We start from the raw sequence: 21,820 nt of genomic DNA on the forward strand, positions 1-21,820 counted from the left end.
GCCAGCAGCTAAACAAATGTTCAGCAAGACCCCATAATTTAAAAGCCATGCCTTAAGTTATAGAAAGTCAGAAAATCACAATATCATACATTTAAAATAGCTCCTTAAATAATTTGCTTTACGTCACACCGATGCAGATAGGTCTTACGGCAACAATGGGATGGGACAGGTACAGCCCCAGCATTTGCCTGGTGTGAAAATGGGAAAACACAGAAAACCATCTTCAGGGCTGTCAACAGTGGGGTTTCAAACCTACTATCTCCCGAATGCAAACTCTCAGCTGTGCGAGTCTAACCGCACGACCACTTGTTCAGTCTCCTTAAACCTGTATAAAGAAAGATTCACAAATGAAGAATACAAGTGGAAACACAGAAAATATGAAGGATATTATCAACAACAAAAAATAACCAAGATTCTTATGAAGATATGAATAATTCTTTTCGTACATTTCATTTTTAAAATATCATTCATATTTTCTATTCCTGCTTGACAGAAAATAAAATATTCTCAAGTAATAAAAAACTTTGATACATTTAATGCTTCACAACTGGACTCTACAATATGTAACTCATTTTGTAATCAGCAGTTCAATGTTCATAACATATTTTGCCCACACATACACAACACACAGAACTTCATGACTAGCTTCAGTTCATAAAATACACACACGTGATTACAAGGCTTCAAATGCAGTGGTAGGAAATTGCTTTGCGTACTGGAACAGGCATCTTTCTTCTTCTTCATCCAAGTTTTTGCTCTCCACCCTATTTATTCAAACAAAGAAAAACATTCAAAATCCATTAGCTAAATGTTACAGTAAAACAAGTATCTAATAAATACATTACAATGCTTTTATCATTTACTCATTCACATATGAGTATTATCCACTTGATATTATACCTACAACAAAGTCCGAGCATATTAATTAAACTTGAACCATAATACTGCATTTTTAGTATGAGTAGAGAAGGGAAGGGGTAGGACATAGAAAGGAAAAATAAAAAGGGCAACAACATGAATTTTTTTACAAGTTGCTTTACATCGCACTGGCACAGATAGGTCTTATGGCGACGATGGGACAAGAAAGGGATAGGAGTGGGAAGAAGTGGCCGTGGCCTTAATTAAGGTACAGTCTTTTATGAAAATGGGAAACCACAGAAAACTATCTTCAGGGCTGCCAACAGTGGGGTTCGAACCCACTATCTCCCGAACACTGGATACTGGCTGCACTTAAGCGACTGCAGCTATCGAGCTTGGTAAGCAGGAAAATAACAGACATGGAAAAATGATAATATAAGACACATGCAATATTACATATTACATCCAGGAAATGCTTCCTCTGAAACCATTTATCTCCTACTTGTTTCTAATTTTTTTTTTAAGAAGGAAAATTTCAATATCCTTACATAAAATTTACCTCTAGATTTTAAGTTACTCATTTTTTGAAATTCAAATATATTATATAAATTGTCTTTCTGTCCATACTTTTTAAAATATTAATATGATGTGTAGGTGTGTTTTTGGATAGTACAAATAACGATCTAGGTTGGGTTTAGTTTAATTTTTGCTTGTTACAGCATCAGGAGAAACTGTATAGGTAAATTCTCATGAAACTTGTCATTTATGTTTAGGATAAGAGCAGGTAGGATCTTAGATTTATTTTGTTCCAAAAATATTCAGCAGGAGGGAGTTTCAGAATAAGCCTGAAACAAAATTTGATGTAACTCTCTCTTATAGTTGGTTTTACAAGAAAACTGCTCACGACAACATTTATTTAGAATTAGAGGACCCGTGCTGCTCTGCAGCATTAGTTATGAATAGGTGAAATAATGTGTCTTGAGATGAAATTGCTGCATGTGTTGCCCGGGTACTTCCTTGAATATTTATTTTTAGGATTTGTATGTATGTTGGGTATTCATCCCAAAGGCTAGTTTGATCCTCAACAGCTGCCATAGATAGCTTAGGTGTCACAGAAGAGGCATACTAGGGAAATGAGGAATGAAGTAGTTTCCCGTTGCTTTCCTCACTGAGCCAGAAGTTGCTCACATATCAGTCTGCCAAGCCCGCTGAAATGCGTGCACCAACCGACACTATGAGCAATATTTTCACAACATTCATAACAGGGACTGGCTGCATAAGGAATGTTATTGCTAGCATCGCTCATACCTCAGTCACTTTCATATTGTCAAAGCCAAGGATGAGACTGAGACAGGTCAATGAAAGTAACAAATTTATTCTAGCCCATTCCAGAAGACATAGCACACTGAAAACACTACATCTCGCCAGCAAAGGCGATTAGGATTTGTATTACCTGTTAATTTTGTGTCAAGTGAATTTCTGTAGATTTCCTTTTGTGATGTTGAGTGATATTTTACAAACTATTTTGTCATTTTAGAGTTATTGTTGTGTGTTTAATTGAAAGTTTTAGATTTAGATTATTTTGTTTCGCATGGAAGTTTGTCGTTGTTGAAGCCCTTATTGTCTGAGAAGTAGCTGGTCCTTTCAAACAATTAATAAAAATAAACGATAATTGCACGTAGCTATAGATATGATGTACACTATTCCAACTGTCACCAATTAGCCTAGCGAACCCAAGAACAGCGGATCCAACACTAATCTTGGTTATTTTGGATAGTGTATTTTTCAACCCTTCTGACTCCCATGCCGATGGAGACTGAACTTGGACTTGTCACAATTCACCTCAGTAAACCCAAAAAGTATGGATCTGACACTAATATTTTTTGATGATGATTATTCACTCCTTCCCAGCTATCAATTGTAAGGATGCTGGGGGCGTCTCACCCTCGCAGTATTTTTCTCTAGATAGTAAGATATGTTTACCAAGTTTGGTTGAGAACTATGCTGGGAAAAAAACACACAATCTCGGTCATTTTGGACATATTCTTCTTCACCCCCAATTCTGATGAAGACTTAAACGGCATCCGGAGTGTCATTGCTCATCTCAGCTATCCTGAAAAGTATGAAATTAACACAAATATTGGTCATTTTCGATGATTTGTTCATGTCATTCCTTTCGAACCCCCATGTATAGGGGCCGTAGCCTTAATTAAGGTACAGCCCCAGCATTTGCCTGGTATGAAAATGGGAAACCACGGAAAACCATCTTCACAGCTGCCGACAGTGGGGTTCAAACCCACTATTTCCCAGATGCAAGCTCACAGCTGCGCACCCCTAACCACACGGCCAACTCGCCCTGTCAGACTAAATAACAAACACATTTGAATTAGGTCTATTGTTTAATTATGTGTGAATATTCTTTACCTTTGCCTGGTGGCCATGATCGTTAAGGCGCTGAAATCTAAACGGTCTGAAACCAAGGTTAACCGGTTCGAGTCCCATTGGTCGAAAAAATGTTCACCATCAGAATGTTGACTGGCAGGGTAGGGGAGGTGGTGGTATACAATTCCTAATCACTAGATTGCATGCCAAAATCCTAGATTAAATTCCAAACCTCCCCTCAGTGCTCATATGGAGTGAGGGCATATGACGCTGTTGATGGTGATTCATCCGTCGGGTGGAGACGTTAAGCCTTGCGCAGACCACTTGGTGCTATTCAACAGGAGTAGACTATGTGCCGGCACCAGGTTTCACCCTCTCTCTGCTATCATATATCGCGCCATTCATTTAATCTCATTAACTCCTCTGATGAGGTTGACGTCAGGAAGGGCATCCGGTCATAAAAACCCGCCATGACAGATTCATCTCACCTCATGCCTGACCCTGTAGGGAAACGGGACAAGGGTTGGATAAACAACATTCTTTACCTTACAGAGGTTTGGTTATTACATTAAAGTGATTAACATAGAATATTCAAGGGAAGATACAGAATGCTTCTTTTTTCTTAGCAGTAGTCCCATGAGTATAATGAAGCACTTCTTTATCCACAACCATGGTATCTCCACCCACATCTTGTATGCTATCCTATGATCTCCTTAAGGCTACTAGAAACACCTCATTAAGGTTTTCCACTAATATTTTCCTATTAATAGAAAAAGACACTTTGGTAAAGGCATTGTCATGGGAGAACACAAGGATATCTTTGACAATTTGCCACACATCGTTATATTATTGTAAGGCATTCATTTGTTTGGCATAAAAATGATTGAGTCAACATTTTCTTCAGTCAATTTTGACAGTTCAGTCTTGTCAGTGTGAGATGCAAAGCAATCAGAGTGAAGAATCTTGATAAATTTCTCAACAATCCTTACCAATCAGTTTTCCACCTCTAGACTGTACCTGTCCATATCGATCTTCCATAAAACTAGCTTCAGTGAGGGATTGTCTTGGAGCTGGTCCAATCCTGACTTGTCAGAGTTTCACTCAGTTATCTATATTTTCCATGTCCATGATTGTTTGCTTTATGCAGTATTGCTGATTTCCATAATGGTGAATTTAATGAATCTCTCCATTAGCCCTTGGATGAGGTCTGCTATAGAGTAGAATACCAGAAAAGTGTTGATGTTTGGAACTCTCTCAAGAAGGATTCAAATGCAGAAGCAATCGTCAAGAAGAAGTGTAATTTAGGGAGCAGAAGACTGACTTGAAGAATATCTGCTAACTTCTTCACTTAATATGTGTATGGCAGTTGCAAACTCTTGCTCCTCAAATAGGTCCTTGGGTGAGGTAGAATCCTGATAACTCTTTCGCATGTAGCAACTTTTTCAGGCCAGCAACAATTGGAGAATTTCAAAGATAAGTCTTTGCACCTTGTTTCAGGCACAAAGTCAGTCTGCCATACAGGAGAATCTCTTAACACATTGTAGACAGATTTCAGGAACTTCTCAATTTTCCAATATGATCTCCTGAATGCTGCCTGGGATGCATCTTGCAAGATGTGTAGGCTATATGACCCCAAGTTCCTGAATCTTCTTTAGACATCTTCTTATCCTTTGTGGGGATTCCAAGGAAGGTCAAGCTTATATTTGGCCCATCCATACATATTTTATCCACCTTTCCTCTCCAAAACCAAGGTCCCTCAACAAGTCAGATGCAGACAAATGCCCCATATAAGGATTCCAATACCTCAAAGGCACGTCGTTCTTATACTCGTCCCAAAAGCAAACAACTAAGTCCATTTGCAGCAGTTTTGATACCCTGTTGAAGGACTCATTGAAACACATGACAATTTACATTGTAAATATCAAATCATCAGAGAACTTGTGACGAAAGTACTGTGTGAACACAAAGCAAGCAAGGTATGTTGTTGTCGACCAATAAAGTTGCATTTCTGATCCTTAAAGATTCTGCTGCTTTGATGTCACTGTTGGGAAATCCTAGTTTGGAGGTACAGTACATGCAGCTGCCGCAGACGTATGTAGCTACCGTAAATGTAGATGCAGATGCAGCACTGGCAATCACACACTCTCTCTCTCTACCCACTATTTGCCGTGTACATCCTGCATCACATCAACAAAAAAAGAACCTCTAAAGCTTATTTTTGATATGACAAGCCAAGTCACTGCATTTTTAGTGTATATTATCTGTATTTTGATGTTTTCTCTGTTTTTCAGAAATCAGTCTCTTTGAATTAATCTGTGGATGTTGCAGTGATGGAGCAAGATCGATGTGTAGAAGAAAAAGTGGATGAATTACTATGATGAAAACTGCAGCACCATCTGTAATGTTGATTTATTGTTGTATCCACAGAGAGGCATTAACAGCAAAAAAGATGCCACCAGAACTCAAAAGTTGCCTCGGCAAGGTAGTTTGGTTGTATATTTATTCAATCATGTCCTTCGAATTCTCAGTTCCAGGTTCCATGACTTTAATTGGACTTTTAAGTTACCATGTCCTGCTGGTATCCATCAACCATCTGAAAGCACTCAATTTAAGCATTCAGAGGTATATCATCACTATTTTCAGGTTTGAAATACAACCAAAGGAATCATAATAGAACTAAAGATGTCGATTCAGAGATTAGACTTTGAAATATTGGAGCAAATTCCTTCCATGGCCTACTTCATCCATATCTCAAGAGAAAATTTTTCAAAGGAGAATCTCAACTTCATCAAACTTATCACAATAGCAGCTAAGCGAGTATTTCCTGGAGATTAATTCAAATGGCATATGGGTAAGGAATCCATCTGCTAAGGGATTATGCCGTAAGAAGATGATCCCTTGGCAGACCTTTCAACTGACATTTCATTAAAAATACATTTTTACAATTATGCCTTGTCTGATGATCCTGAACTCTCAGGAAAAGCTCTGGTTCTTAGCTGTATTACCCACTACTTATTTGTATGAAAAAAGTATTCTTTCACCTCATATATTTGATATCAAAGTTAAAAAATAAACTTGAAACAGAGTGATTTAACATTGAAATTATCAGAACTAATTCTTCAAAAGCAGCTTCATTGTTCACATTGCTTGATGTCATTGGTATCAAAAGTTTACCTTTTATAATGATAATGTTATTTGCTTTACATCCCACTAACTACAGGGTGCGGCAGAGGAAATTGCTTATTTGAATTTGGCACCCTGAAGCGATGGTTACTCCAAGGAGGGTGGGGGTAGGCACATTCGAGAGGGCAGGGTGTAAAATTGTTGCTCTGTTTGGTTTAGTGAGCATCATGGCGTGGACAAAGGTGGAGCACGCTTTTGGTTGAGGCATACTTTTCTAACGGTTGCTCAATCATTGCCACGCAATGTGCATTTTGTTCCCATTTCAGTATTGTGCCCCGTGGTCGTGTTCCTGGTCAGCAGTCGATTGTTTCATGGGTAAACAACTTCGGGGAAACTGGTGATGTGAAGAAAAAAAACCTGGGCTTCCACAAACAGCAAGATCACCCCAAAGCATTGCCATGGTAAGGCATTCTATTGTGCAATCCCCTGAGCGCTCTGCCCGCAAAACATGCAGCTGCTGTTGGGTTGTCTGTTCGTTCTGTGAGGTGAATCCTTAGTAAAGAACTGGAATTTCATCCCTATAAAATGGTTGGGTGCAGGAACTTAATCCACATGATTTTGTTGCTTGAGAAAATGCACGTGAGGCACTTCTTGGCATGGCTCACGACACACTTTTTTCTTCAGTGATGAGGCTCATTTCCATCTTTCGGGATCTGTAAATAAGCAGATCATGCGCTACTGGAGCCCTGTGAATTCCAGACTACTTCATCAGCGTCCCCTACATTCACAACGTTTAACTCTTTGGTGTGCACTTTTACAAGTTGGAATAATTGGATCTTGGTTTTTTGAAGAAAAACAGGCAGTGTTGGATTACAGCAACACTTCCCAGGACGTCTTCTCTCCTTGAGGGGCAATCTGCACTGCCCTGCATGGTCGCCTGATCTAGCCCCCTCTGACTATTTTTTATGGGGCTTTCAAAAATCAGTTGTTTACAACGATCGTCCTCAGACCCTGGCTCACCTGAAGAACAACATTCGTTGAGCTGTCGTCAACATACCCGTCGATATGCTGGAAAGAGTTGAACAAAACTTCAGGGTTCGATTAACACAGTGTATTGAGAAAAATGGTCGCCATCTGCCTGATATCATCTTTAAAACTGTAAACGTAAAATGTAAATGTTGTACTTGATGCTGTTCAAAGAATTAAACATATATCTTCATTAATTCTTTTTTAAATTGAATTTCTAAATTAGCAAGTTGCTCTGCCCCACCCTGTACTTATACGGTTTTTGGAGACGCGGAGGTGCTAGAATTTAGTCCCGCAGGAGTTCTTTTGTATGCCAGGAAATCTACCGACATGAGGCTCATGTATTCAGACTGAGCCAGGATTGAACCTACCAAGTTGGGGTCAGAAGGCCAGTGCCTCAACTGTCTAAGCCACACAGCCCAGCAGTTTACTGAATACATTTTAATTAAAATATACAAGTTTCTAACATGTTTACTGTTTGTTTTGTTTCAAAAATCAGATGGAGTTCATGAAATTGTTATTTTTTTCAAGGAGTCTGTGGACTGGGAAGTTTGGGAATCACTAATATAGACTACACTGGAATCTGTTTTAATTTGTGTGTGAAAATGAAGAGTGATTTTATTGCAAATACTTTGTATATCTGCCAGTGCCTTTATATGTGATGTCACGATTATTCTAACTGATAAATAACACGTCTTTGCGATAGATCAATATCTGCTGACACAATATAACCAATTACATGTACTACATTATGCTCTAATGCTACATGTTACACTTCACCAGACACTCTCTAAATGAGGACTTCATTACAAACCACAAATGTTACCCATAATGTTGATGTATCTATAATGGTTTAGGCAACGTACCGGTATTCACAACAATGTTCCTTGAAATGTGAAGATATTAAAACAATATTCAAACATTTCTAAGTCCCAGTTCTCAATAAATGGCTGACAAAAATGTAATCATACACCTACTATGCGATTATACACATACTATGCAACTGTACTGTCAAGGATAGGAATAACAGCTAGTAATATATAATTTCACAAACTTGTGAATCTAAGATAACATACTTTAACTACCTAAAGTCCAAAGATTCATTGTTAAATTCTACAGAAGCTGAAGTCACTTAAAAACACAGTACATTGCTTACCTTAATTTTTCATCACTCCTCAATACATTAAAATATACTGACCAACTGATGAGCTATGTTAATTTACAATAAGTGCTCATCTAGAGCAAATACCTTGTTACTTTACCATGCTTCACTTGTCTACATCATTCTGGAATCTGCTGAGTGATGGACGAAATAATATTGTTTATTTGAGGACAAAAATGTTTACAGATATGAATGCATACTTATTTTCACAAGGATGGTGATTCCAATTCTGAAAATGAAGTATAGTACACTGTTTTTCTACCATGCAGGAATCCCATGTCAATATGAGGTGCTGTGGCAATGGCAGCTTGCAGGATAGTGAATATGACTGAAGATGTAAGTTGTAGTGATTCCAATAATGGCCTTGTGGACCTTTAATGTCCAACAAAATAATAAACACAGAATTTCACCAGTTGTGACTAGTTCCAACAAGTCTGATGACAACATGGCAAGCAGTAATGAGACAGAGAGAAATGGTATCGACAAATCGACTGATAATTCGACATATATAAACTTGATAGAACACCAGAGCAGTTTCTAAGTAATAATTGTCTCACTTATAGGCTGCCTGCATCCTTCCCAAGCTATGCACCAGTGGGCTGGTCTATAGAATGAGAGACAATAGTGCCCAGTCTGATCAACAATAAGACAAAACAGAAAAATTATCACTTCATAATTTCCATCAGAAGAAACTAAGCTATATATGTGATGCTCCCAGGAAACCATACCTTTGAAAAATCACAGTTTTGGTTTATTTCATAATTTGATGGTAGATGGATTTGCGATCATTTTTGTGAAAATCAGAAGTCTCTAGCTTCAAAACTGATCACTTTATGTAACTTTGAAGTTGTAAGACAGAATTTATTGAATTTCAAGAAAATCAATTGGAAAATGGGCTATAATACTCTGATATACAGGGTGAAGCAAAATTCGCGCATTCGGGCGTCGCAGCGCGACTCCTCACATGCCAGCAATAAAAAATGTCTCTCACAAAAGTTCATCCTTCGAGTATATCCAGCAGAAAAAGGGCGTTGAAGAGTGGCAATCTGGCAACACTGTAACCACATGTAGGTTAACTACCTCTGTCAGCACATATTATTCGTGCTGTACAGTTGGTGCAGTGGAAAGAGTTTTGGGTTAGCATGCAGGAGGTTGAGGGGTCGATCCTAGTTGAAGCGTATGTTTTTTATTTCGTAAATGTAGTCCATGTGGTATGGTACCTGGCAACTTAATTGTTAACAGCGATTGCAGCGGGTCCTCTAGAAACCATTTGCACTTACATACTACGTTCCTAGAAATGGACGAACAATCGTTTTCATTGGTCAGCTTTGAAGGATGCCCTTTCCACGTCGTGGACGTGAATTTATTCGCACCACTTCATATACTAGATGCAAAACCTGTTTTCTTTGTACCCTCCTTCAATGGTCTCAAAGATTAGTACCAAATATTATTCTTGCCTCGTTCAGGTCCATTACATTTCGTTTACGTTACCAGTAGGCCTAGCAAAGTATTTGTTATGTTCAGCGGTACAAAATGTTGTAAATGTATGATACATGTGACCTAAGGTATGGTGTCTTACTGTGTTACAGTATGTAATGTCCGATGGAAATCAGCAAATAAAAAATTGCGCCTCAACGCAGGATCGAACCCTCAACCTCCTGCATGCCAACCCAAAACTCCATCCACTGTACCAACTGTACAGCACGGATAATATTTGCTGACAGAGGTACTTACCGTACATGTGGTTACAGTGTTGCCAGATTGCCACTCTTCAACGTCCTTTTACTGCCTGATATACTCGCAGGACGAACTTTTGTGAGAGACATTTTTTTATCACTGGCATGTGAGGAGTCACACTGCGACGCCCGAGTGCGCGAATTTCGCTTCACCATGTATATAAGGATTTAAGAAAATCTTACTACTGTATTTCAATGGATAAAGGAATATCAGCTTTGCATGTTAAAATAATTTTCATAAATATTTAGGAGTTTTATTCTCTGGAAATGAAATATGTAAACATGTTCAACATTTCTCCGTAAATAACCTCAGCCTTTGTAGGTGGGGTTAACTTTCAATAAGTAACCAGGGGAACCTGACCCCTACAAAGCGCGTCCCCAGGTGGCGGATAGGAGGCTGGTTGAAATACCCAATACAACCCATGGACCAATCAGGTAGCCCAATTCCTGGGGGCTTTAAAATACTGGGACACCCTCTCTCCAGGGGTCATAAATATGGAGGGCCCTTGCCCTGGGTTATGGGTGGAGACCTCAACGGCATCCACGGCGGAGAAAATGGACTTCAGTATGGTGGAGATGGCGGAAGGGGCAAACCCGTAGCGTCAGTACTCCAGAGGAGGGGCTACAAAAGGCATCTGACTCCATGTTAGGGGCGGCCTAATTTGAACATGGCAGAAGGTAATAAAATGTCTTTGGGAGTGGCAAACCCATCGTACAAATAGCCTATAAAATGAGTGCGAGCAAATCGAGGCCTCGGAAAATGCTAGGGCGTCCCTCTGAAGTGATCCACAGTTCCTGGTGCTCTGGGGGAACTGTGAGAAGTGGGCTACCAGACATCACCAGAATCGGTATCATCAATGTCATGACTTTGAATAGCAAGGTAGAAGAACTGATAGAGTATATGGAGAAGAAAGACATAGCAATGATGGGAATAAGTGAGACAATATGGAAGGGGAAAGGTCAAAAAGAATTGAAGAAAGGGTATAGATTATATAGGAGTGGAGGAAAGATGGCAACAAATGGTGGTGTTGTTATATTGTAATATGTGGACAAAATTGACCAGATCAGTGACAGGATAATTAAAGTTAGACTTGGACTTGAGAGTGGAATCAAAGATTTTATACAGGTTTATGCACCCCAAACAGGGAATGCAGATGAAAGTTTAGAAGAGTTTCTAGAAAAACTGGAAAGTTGTGTTGAAGACAAAGAGGTTATAATAACGGGAGACATGAATGCACATGCTGGAACAGACAGACAGGGAAAAGAAGAGATAATTGGCCCCTATAGTTATGGAAACCAAGATAAAGAAGGAGATTTGATAATAGATTTTTCTAGAAGGAATGGATTAAAAGTTGGCAATACGTGGTTTAGAAAAAAGAACTCACAAAAAAATAACTAGATATGGTTGAGGAGATAGAAAGACAAAGACAATGATTGATCTTATTCTGGTGGAGAAGGAGAAACGTAGACAACTGGGAGATGTGACAGCAATGTCAAGAGCAGATTTCGAAGGAGACCATAAAGTGGTGGTAGCCAAATTAAGACTTGGTAAAATAACAAAGTTAACAGAAAAAAGGGAAAGAACAATAAAAGTATGGAAGTTAAAAGAAATAAGGGAAAAGTTTCAAGAGGATCTGAAGAAAGAAATTCCCAAAGATGACTTGAACAGTGTGGAAGAGGAATGGACATGTTTCAGAAATAGATTTGTAAAGTGTGCAGTAAACACTTGTGGGAGACTATTCAGGGAGGAAAAATGGAAAGGAGACTCGTTGGTGGAACAGCAGGGTAAAGGAAGCAATTAAAGAGAAACAAATGGCTTGGAGGAAGTGGATAGGCAGCAATAGTACAGAGAATTGGCAGAAATATAAAGAAGCCAAAATGGTATGTAAGAAAATAGTACAAGAAGAGAAACAGAAGAGCTGGGAAAGTTTCATAGAAACTGTACAGGAGGATATAAAGGAAAGTAAAAAGGTTTTGTATGGTTTGGTGAAGAATAGTTTATGAAATAGGGAAGATACAAAATTTGTAAAAACTGAATCAGGATAGATATTGATGCAAAGAGATGACATAGTAAAAAAATGGGAATAATACTTCTCAAAATTGCTAAATATTAAATACAGTGAACTGGGAGATGAGAAGGAGCAAGAAGAAACAATGGGGAAAGACGAAGAAGAACAAGAAAAGGAGATAATGATGCTAGAAACAGAGGAAGCCATACAAGAGATGAAGAGCAGTAAAGCAGCAGAAGTGGATGAGGTAACTAAGGAAATGATGAAAGCAGCACGGCCAATAGGGCTACAGTGGTTGTATAGATTATTTAAAATAATCTAGAGGAAGAAAGAGATCCCAGAGGAGTGGGGAAAGGGTTTAATTTTCCCAATATTTAAAAAAGGTGATAAAAAGGAATGCAATAATTACAGAGGTATCGCCCTTATTGCCCATGTAGCTAAAATATTTAAGAGTATTGGATGGAAGACTGAGGAGGAAGCTAGAAGGGGAAATGGAAGAAGAACAGTATGGTTTTAGGAAAGACAGATCAATGTTTGATCTGATCTTTATATTAAGACATATGATGAAGAAAAGATGGGAGTTCGGAAAAGACATAGTGATGACATTTATTGACATTGAGAAGGCTTATGACAATGTGCCCAGACAGTTGGTATGGGGCACATTAAGGAAAAAACAAGTTAACAGAGTGGAAGTGTAAATGATAAAAGCTATGTACAAAAATTGTGTTAGTAGTGTGAAGACTAGTATAGGAAAAACAAAATGGTTTAAAGTTGAAACTGGTCTCTAACAATACTATTCATCATGGTCATGGATGAAATTCATAAGAACATTAAACAGAGTTTGGGAAGACAGGCAACAAAAGCTATGTTGTTTGCAGATGATATAGTGATATGGGGTGAGGATGAAACGGAAGTGCAAAAACAAGTAGTTGTATGGAATCAAGAGATAGAAAAATTTGGGATGAAAGTAAGCACATCCCCTGTTTCTGCTGTGCAGTACTCTCGAATGTTGTCGAACAGATATGTTGTCCTTTCTGCAGTCATGCCTTTTACTTCAAACTTCTTAGATATGTTCTGAGGAAGATTATCTGCCTCACAAATCTTCAGAATTACAGTTGGACAGTCCAATTGTTGTTGACACGTTGTTCACAGTAAAATGACTGAAAGATGTGATCTAAGGAAATCTTTTCTAACCATGTTTCCAGTCATACTTATGCTATGTATTAATAGCTCACCAGTTTTTTTTGGATGATGACAGCTTTGTTAAGTTTGGACTCAGCAGTGATGTCTTAAATGACCGAGACAATATATGTCATGCGGTACTTTCCTTTCATGAAACCAAAAGTCCAGTCACAAAAAAGTTCGTATGACCCACCGGCAGAAAATAAATAGCTATTTATTTATATAAATCTGACATAACTCTCCACAGGATAATGTTATTTTTATTTTGTGCGACGCAGTTGTCAGCATGATGAAACAAATAACACTTAGTTAAAATTATCAGTTATAAAATATACAGTCACATAAATGTCTATAATTGTAACTGTACATTATTTTGATGCACCAGCTGATTATTTCATATTTTGGTACAAGAAGACAATGCAGGAATTTCATTTAAGTTCAAGAAACCGCACCTTAAGTCATCAATGTTAAATTCCCAATGCAACTTAAAGTATGGTTTTGTTAGACTGCACAGCTTGTTTCCAAGGTTGTTATGAAGACTTTTCCATATGGTAACATCAATGCCACTCCTTTCATCGTGTAGTTCAAGGATCAGGCTGACAGATGGCACTGAAATCTAAAAATGGATATCTCTCCCTTCCTGCTCTTTTCCTTTGTAGCATAAAATTTTATCGTGTGACTTAAGGTATGGTTTCCTGGAGAGTGTCACATATGAAGATTAGGGAAGTATGATTGAACATAAAAAAATACCAGTGTTAAACTTACAAAGGAGGTTTCAGCTAGGAAATGTGTGTTGTGTAAGTTGACTGAGACTCAGTGACATGTAAATACTCGTTCAATTAGGACTACACTAATGATTCTATGTAATTAGGCAGTTAAATAGAGAATGTCAACCACTGCAAAGCAACCTGACATTTCAATGAATGAGAATTGTAGGCTATTAGTAGTTTATAGTTTATATTCCTCAATGAGCGACACTACATCTGGTATGAGCAAGAACAAGTTTATTCTTCTTCATTTCTTCATGGAGCCTCTAAATATTAGTTCCTAATTAGCATCGACCTCTAAGATCTTTTACTACCATGTTTTTCCTTCATTCCCACCTAGATATGCCTGCTCCCTTCACAAAGCTGCAGGTTGTTCTTATTGGGTCTTCTTGGATTTTTTCTCTCTTCACCTGGTAGTCCTAGAGTGGAGAGTCTGATTCTACCCAGTGCCCCACATTCGAAAAGTATGTGTCAGCTGATTCCTCTGCTTCATTGCATTTCCTACATATGTTGTCTCTTATTACTCCAATTCTATGTAGGTGTTTTTCCAGATGGCAGTGTTCTGTCAACAGTCCTACTACCCATCTTATATTTTCTCTGCTGAGTTTCAACAGTTCTTTAGTATACTTCTTGTTTGGTCCTTTTATCAGTTCCTTTGCAAGCCTGCATCCTAGAGTATTTTTCCAGTTTTCCATTTGTTTCTTTTGTACCCATTTTCCTATGTAGTGTCAGGCTTGTCCATAGGAAATCCTGCATACAGGTTCTTGGCCTACAAAATGTGTTTCTGCCCCTTTCCTGGCCAGTTTATCTGCCTTTTCATTTCCTTCTATACCTGCATGCCCTGGTACCCATATTATTTTGACAATGTTGAACTTTGAGAGCTTCAGGAGAAGTGAGTGGCAATACCAGATAATTCTGGATATTATCCGGACTGCCTGTAGTGCCTTAATGGCCACTTGGCTGTCCATAAAAATGAAAATGTTCTTATTCCTGTAGTTCATTTCAGATTTTCTTCAAGACGTGATAACTATCATTTCAGCTTGAAAAACCGTAGTGTGTCTGCCCAGGCTCATCTGGATTGATCTCTCAGGTCTTCCCCCGTTGATCCTTCCTCCTGTGCCATCCACAGTCTTTGAGCCATCAGTCCACCACACTATATCTTCTTTTTCAGTATTCCACTAGCTGATATCCCAGTCTTCTTTTTTTTATTATCTGCATCTCAAATGGTTTTTCAAAGTTGTACTTTGGTATCATATGATCAGAAGGCATGTGTAGAACTTCCTCTGTTATTACTCTGTTAATTTTACAGTGTCCTATATTGGGTCTTTGTGCATTTCAGCACTCTGATTGTGCTTGTCCTTTTATTAATTGCATAATGATGGGAGGTCTAGTAAAGTATTCAAGGCTTCTGTCAGCGTAGTTCTCATAGCCCCAGTTATGGCTATGCATGCCATTCTCTGTAGGCTATCCAATCTACTGCCGACTTTTTCTTGACTTGCTTTCTGCCACCAGATGATTGCAGCATAGGCCAACAACAGTCTAATGATCATTGTGTATATCCACATTACCAATGATGGTCTTAGGCCCCATGTCTTCCCAACGGCTCTTATACATGCATACAGCAAGTTCTTGGCCCAGGTTATGTTCCTTTCTATATGTGGATTCTAGGTTAGATTTTTATCTAACACTATACCTAGGTTCTCCACAAGGTTGAGTGATCTTTGCATGAGGTCCTGGATAACACTCATCACCTTACCTCATACCACAACCACTAGGTTATCTGCATATCCTTGTGTATAGAAACCCTGTTCGTTGAGCATAGTTATGATTTTGTTCACCACGAGGTTCCACAGCAGAGGCGAACGAACTCCTCCCTGAGCACAGCCTCGGGTGGCCCTAACCATCAGCGTTTCTTCAAACAGGGTTGCTTTTTTCTTCCTTTCGTCTAACACGGATTTAATCCATTTGACAACGGTTTTACACACTTTGCTCTTTTTCAATACTTTGATCATAGAGTCATAGGTTGTATTGCTGAAGGCTCCTTCTATATCTAGAAATGCCACCAGTGCAATTTCTTTATATTCTAGGCTTTCCTCTAGTTTACAAACCAACTGGTGGAGTGCTACTTCAGTGGATCTGCCAGGTCTATATGCAAACTGATTTTCATGTAACGTTGAGTTTAGTTGCACTGTTCTTCTGATATATTTATCCAAGAATTTTCTCCATTGCTTTCAGCATGAAGGAGGTTAAACATAATGGTCTGTATGCTTTGGCTTGGGCATGGCTTGCCCTTCCAGGCTTAGGTATGAATAATGCTTTAGCTTCAGACCATGATTTCAGCACGTACCCTAAAGCTAGACTAGCTCTGAAGAGGTCCGTCAGGGCATTGACGAACATCTCCTGTCCTTCCTGTAGGAGTATCGGAAGTATCTCATCTGGCCCCGGAGCCTTTATAGGGCGAAATGTGTCGATTGCTCATTTTACAGGGTTGTGTTTTATTATTCTGTTAGCACAATTCCAGTCTGCTCTTCGAGCTCCGGTCTCTGTTCCAACCGTTTCTTCTTCTGTTATCTCCTCAGCCTCAAGAAAGTGATACGCCATTAGCATCTCCAGCGTGTCCTTCCTCACCTGAGTAAACAACCCATCTGGCTTCTCCAGTGTCCAACAAGCTTATTACTTTCTGTCTCAATCTCTCTGTTTTAAAAAAATACTATACGTTTAACGTTACACCGACACACACAGGTCTTATATGACAATGGGATAGGAAAGGGCTAGGACTGGGGAGGAAGCGACCATAGCCTTAACTAAAGTACAGCCCCAGCATTTGCCTGGTGTTAAAATGGGAAACCACAGAAAACCATCTTCAAGGCTTGGGGTTGAACCCACCATTTCCTGAATGCAAGCTGCACAGCTACGTAAACCAAAATGGGTAGCCACTTGCTCAGTTGTCTCAATTTCATATTTGGTTTTGGCAATATGAAAGTGACAGAGATATGACCAACACTAGTAGTATAATTCTAGTAATGATTTGGAATGATGAATCCGTGTAACAGTGAGGGTTTGAGTGTACCCCTTATTAATGTCCGCTACTGGGTGGTATATACGAGCATTACTTACAGAACAGTTTCAAGTATATGTCCAAATACTTTTAATTAGATAGCATATATGAGCACCAACTAGCTCAGTGAGAAAAACAATAGGAAATATCTCACACCTCATGACTGATTCAGTCAGTCCTCAGAATGAAGAATCACCACTTTACTTATGGTATATAACAACTGGTTCTCAAACTCTAAATGGGGAGTTCATTACAAAACTATCTGTGGAAATAATGGAGCAGAACAGTTAGGGAACAACTGTTTAACACACAATAATTCAATTATATTAATACCTTTTCTTTTGTTGTGAAGCTTGTAGTGGAATCCCAGAAACATTCAGACTGGTGACAGTAATCTCCACAGGCCGCAATGAACCAAAGACGTCTGTTATAGGAACCTTGTGAGGGTCGCGAGGAAAGAGATCTTTGCGAACTCCCACTGTTGAAATGCAGACTCTCTTTGGGCACACTGCAAGCTATTTAAGAAAAGAAGAAAAAAGTTATATAGCTTCTTTTAAATCATTATTTTAAAATGAGGAGAAGGACCAAAGAACAAGAATACATTATTTAAGATACCAAGAAATGAAGTATTAATTCAGTAATGGAAAGGACCAAATTAGTAACAAAAAATAATATATGCAAAGGCAGGAATAAGGGGGACAATGATAATTTTCCACATCTTCATACACGACTGCCATCTTGTAACAGACAGGCTCTCTTCTCATCATTCCCAATTCTTCTAGGTCCATTTCTTCTCAGCTCCCAACGAGCTAATTTCTGTTTCCCATTTCATCCTAACAGCGGGCTCAACACTCATTGAAGGGCCATCTTGACAGACTTTCAGTCTTCTTGCAGGAAGTGTGGGATAAAAAAAAGCCAGATAAACAAAGGAAAAGGGAAGAGACAAAATGGATAAAGGATACATGTATGGATGGTATCTAGAGAAATAAGAACAAGAAAGGAACACAATGACAGATCAATGTGGGAAAAAGGAGCAATAGTAAGAGGAAACAAGGACAATCTCCACATCTGTATACACTGCCATTTTCAAACAGGCTCCCTCCTCATCAATCCCAGTTCTTCTACAACCATCTTTTTCCAGCCCCTGATGAGCTCTTTTCTGCTTCCATGCTTCATGAAGAGGGCAGGTATTAACACTCACTGAATACTGATATTATCCTGTTGGAATCCTTTTCTCTTTCTTGTGTTTGTCCTGTGTTCCTAACCTTTAGCCACCTGTATTTATCTTATGTTTCTTCCCTGTACCTGTATTTATCCAGCTTTCTTCTTATGCTATACTTATGCTATGAAGATTGAAGGTCTCACATTAATAAGAAATTAAAATGAAGGTCCACCTATTCAATTAAATTTTTTGTTAATGTGAAAGTTTATCAATACAGATCATGATGTTATATCACACGAGACTAATAATAATAATAATAATAATAATAATAATAATAATAATAATAATAATAATAATAATAATAATAATAATAATGATGTTGATGGGCCAATGACCTAGCTGTTAGGCCCCTTTAAACAACAAACATCATCATCATCAGTAATAATGATAATGTTATTTTCTTTATGTCCCACTAACTACTTTTAAGTTTTCCGGAGATGCTGAGGTGCCAGAATTTAGTCCCGCAGGAGTTCTTTTACATGCCAGTAAATCTACAGACACAAGGCTAACATATTTGAACACCTTCAAATACCACCGGACTGAGCCAGGATCGAACCTGCCAAGGTGGGGTCAGAAGAACAACGCCTCAACCGTATGAGCCACTCAGCCTCGCCGTACGAGACTGAAGGTCTGTCAAGATGGCCCTTCAGTGAGTGTTGATATTCACCCCCCTGGGAAGCAGAAATGAGCTTGTCGGGGACTGAGAAGAGATGGATGCAGAAGAACTGGGATTAATGAGGAGAAGGCCTATCTATTTGCAGACAGTAGTGTATTAAGATGTAGAGACTGTCCTCGTGTGTTTTCATTCTTTTTCCCCCTTGCCTCCTCATTCTATCATTTTTTCCTTCCTACATAACTTCCTCTTCATGTTCCTATCTTTCTATGTTTGACTTGATTTGATACTTGTTTATTCCTTTCCAGTACTTGTATGGATAGTATGCGAGACAAGAAGTCTCTTTTTTCAATGGTTCTTACAAAAAAAAAAAAAAAGGAGTATAATTTTTATCCATATGCTGTGTGATTTTAGAAACTCATTGGTAGCTTTATGTTCTTTATTACGCAAAACCAACCGAAGACAAAAATAAAGTGTTTAGGTAAAGAAAAACTCTAAAAGAATAGAGAGAGATCCTTCCAAAGACCCTTTTCCATTGCAAGTCATCATCATCTTCATTTCCTGTTTCCAGCTTCCCGGGTCAGGTTGTGAATCAAGGACCTCCATCGCTGCCTGTTTCTCCACCAATCTTCTCCTTTTTTTTTGTACATCTTCTGGTTTTCCTCCCCTCTTCTCTATGCTCTCCCACACTTAATCTCACCATCTCTTTTGGGGTCTTCCTCCTGGTATCTTTCCTGATAACTTCTCTGAAAAAAACTTTTTTTTGGCACTCTCTCTTCTCCCATTCTCATCATATGCCCATACCACTGTAGCTTTGTTGTTCTTATCCTGTCTTGAAGTTTCAAGATTCCTGTCCTTTTCCTTATCTCTTCATTTCTGATTCTATCCTTCCTGGTCTTGCCCTCGATACCTCTTAGGAATTTCATCTCCGCTGCCTGTATTCTACTCTCCTCTCGTTTTGTTGTAATCCACGATCCAGCCACATAAGTTAGTATGGGTTCATAATAGGTTGAATATAATACTTTCTTACATTTCTTCAGGACATCTTGGTCCCACAAAATGCCCCTTACACTCTGGTAGAAGCTGTTTGCTTGTTGTAATTTTCTCGGTAATCTTTCCATCTTCTGTGATTTCTGTGATCATACTTCCCAAGTACTTGAAACTTTTAACCACTTCCAGAATTTTACCATTCAGTTTTATCTTTCCTCTTCCTTCCTTCCTTCCTTCCTTCCTTCCTTCCTTCCTTCCTTCCTTCCCCTTGTCATCACTATTGTTTTACTTTTCTCTGTGCTTACTTTCATCCCAAATTTTTCTATCTCTTGATTCCATACATCTACTTGTTTTTGCACTTCCGTTTCATCCTCACCTTCATATCACTATGTCATCTGCAAAAATGTTTTTTTTTTTTTTTTTTTTTTTGCCTGTCTACCCAATCTCTGTTTAACATTCTTATGAATTTCATCCATGACTATGATGAATAGTATGGGGGATAGTTCACTTCCCTGTTGGAGACCAGTTTCATCTTTAAACCATGTTGTTTTTTCTACACTAGTCTTCACACTACTAACACAATTTTTGTACACAGTGTACCAATAACTGACACGCACTCATTGACGCGTGTAATTGAGCATGAGGGTTTCGCAGGGCGTGTGCGGTCTTATGTTAGGAGATTGTACAGAGAGGGAGTAAAAGGTTGCATAAACTGGCCACATAAACTTTATTAAAATCAGTCAAAGTAAACGAATGGCCTATCATTTCCTTGAATATTTGTCAAATTGAACTCTCATCCACACTTAATACTCAATAACATGATAACAGATTGTGTCAATCTTATTAGCGACAAATATTCAGAATGAAGTTCACCAATGATATTAAATCTCTTCTTGATATAATTAACTTGGATAAAGAAAGTTCATTCTTGAAGTTTATAAATGACAACATTAATTAAGATAACCTTGAAATAATTAGTTACTTTAAGTGAATATTGTTCATTCTTCAAGTTCATAAATAACAACATTAATTAAGTTCACTTTGAAAAATAAAGATCATTCTTGAAAATGGAACTAACTAAATTAATTAGAGTTCCTTTCTGAAATGATTAACTGGTACGAGCAAATAAAGTTCAATTTTGATATGCCTATCAAATTTCGAGCTAAAGTTCATTCTTCAATTAGCTAACTAACTAACGTAATATGGAGATAAACAAAGTTCTAGTTCGTAGAAATGTTAACGAAGTGGCTAAGTTTCAAAGTTCCCACTCGTTAGCAAGTTTGTCGGTACAACTTAATATTAGTCTATTATGGATCTGGTACCCCTAGTCTCCATGTGTGGCAGTGAATAGCCTTATGCTTGAAGAATGTATTCATAACTGCTATACCCATACTAGCACAGAAGTCCAGCAAACGCTTCCCATTCCCATTAGCCTCCATATCTTCCCCACATTTACCAATCACCCTTTCGTATCCTTCAATCTATTTCCAACTCTCGCATTGAAATCGCCCGTTAGCACTATTCTATCCTTGCTGTTGACCCTGACCACGATGTCACTCAATGCTTCATAAAACTTGTCAACTTCATCCTCATCTGCACCCTTACATGGTGAATACACTGAGACAATTCTCGTCCTAATTCCTCCAACTGCCAAATCTACCCACATCAATCGCTCATTTATGTACCTAACAG

At 38.5% G+C, this 21,820-nt stretch overlaps 1 protein-coding gene across 1 annotated transcript in view; it reads right to left on the reverse strand.

Moving 5' to 3' along the window:
• Positions 1–437: 437 nt before the first annotated feature.
• The window catches only part of LOC136872676 (putative GPI-anchor transamidase), a 57,579-nt gene continuing 36,196 nt past the window's right edge, over positions 438–21,820 (reverse strand). The window contains exons 7-8 of the mRNA XM_067146488.2: positions 17,637–17,818; positions 438–764 (exon numbers count right to left, since the gene is read on the reverse strand). Coding sequence (XP_067002589.2) covers positions 674–764; positions 17,637–17,818 — 273 coding nt within the window. The 3' untranslated portion in view covers positions 438–673. The remainder of the gene's footprint in view (positions 765–17,636; positions 17,819–21,820) is intronic.

The sequence above is a fragment of the Anabrus simplex genome, chromosome 4 (genome assembly GCF_040414725.1).
Source record: "Anabrus simplex isolate iqAnaSimp1 chromosome 4, ASM4041472v1, whole genome shotgun sequence".
NCBI classification, from domain to species: Eukaryota; Metazoa; Arthropoda; class Insecta; order Orthoptera; family Tettigoniidae; genus Anabrus; species Anabrus simplex.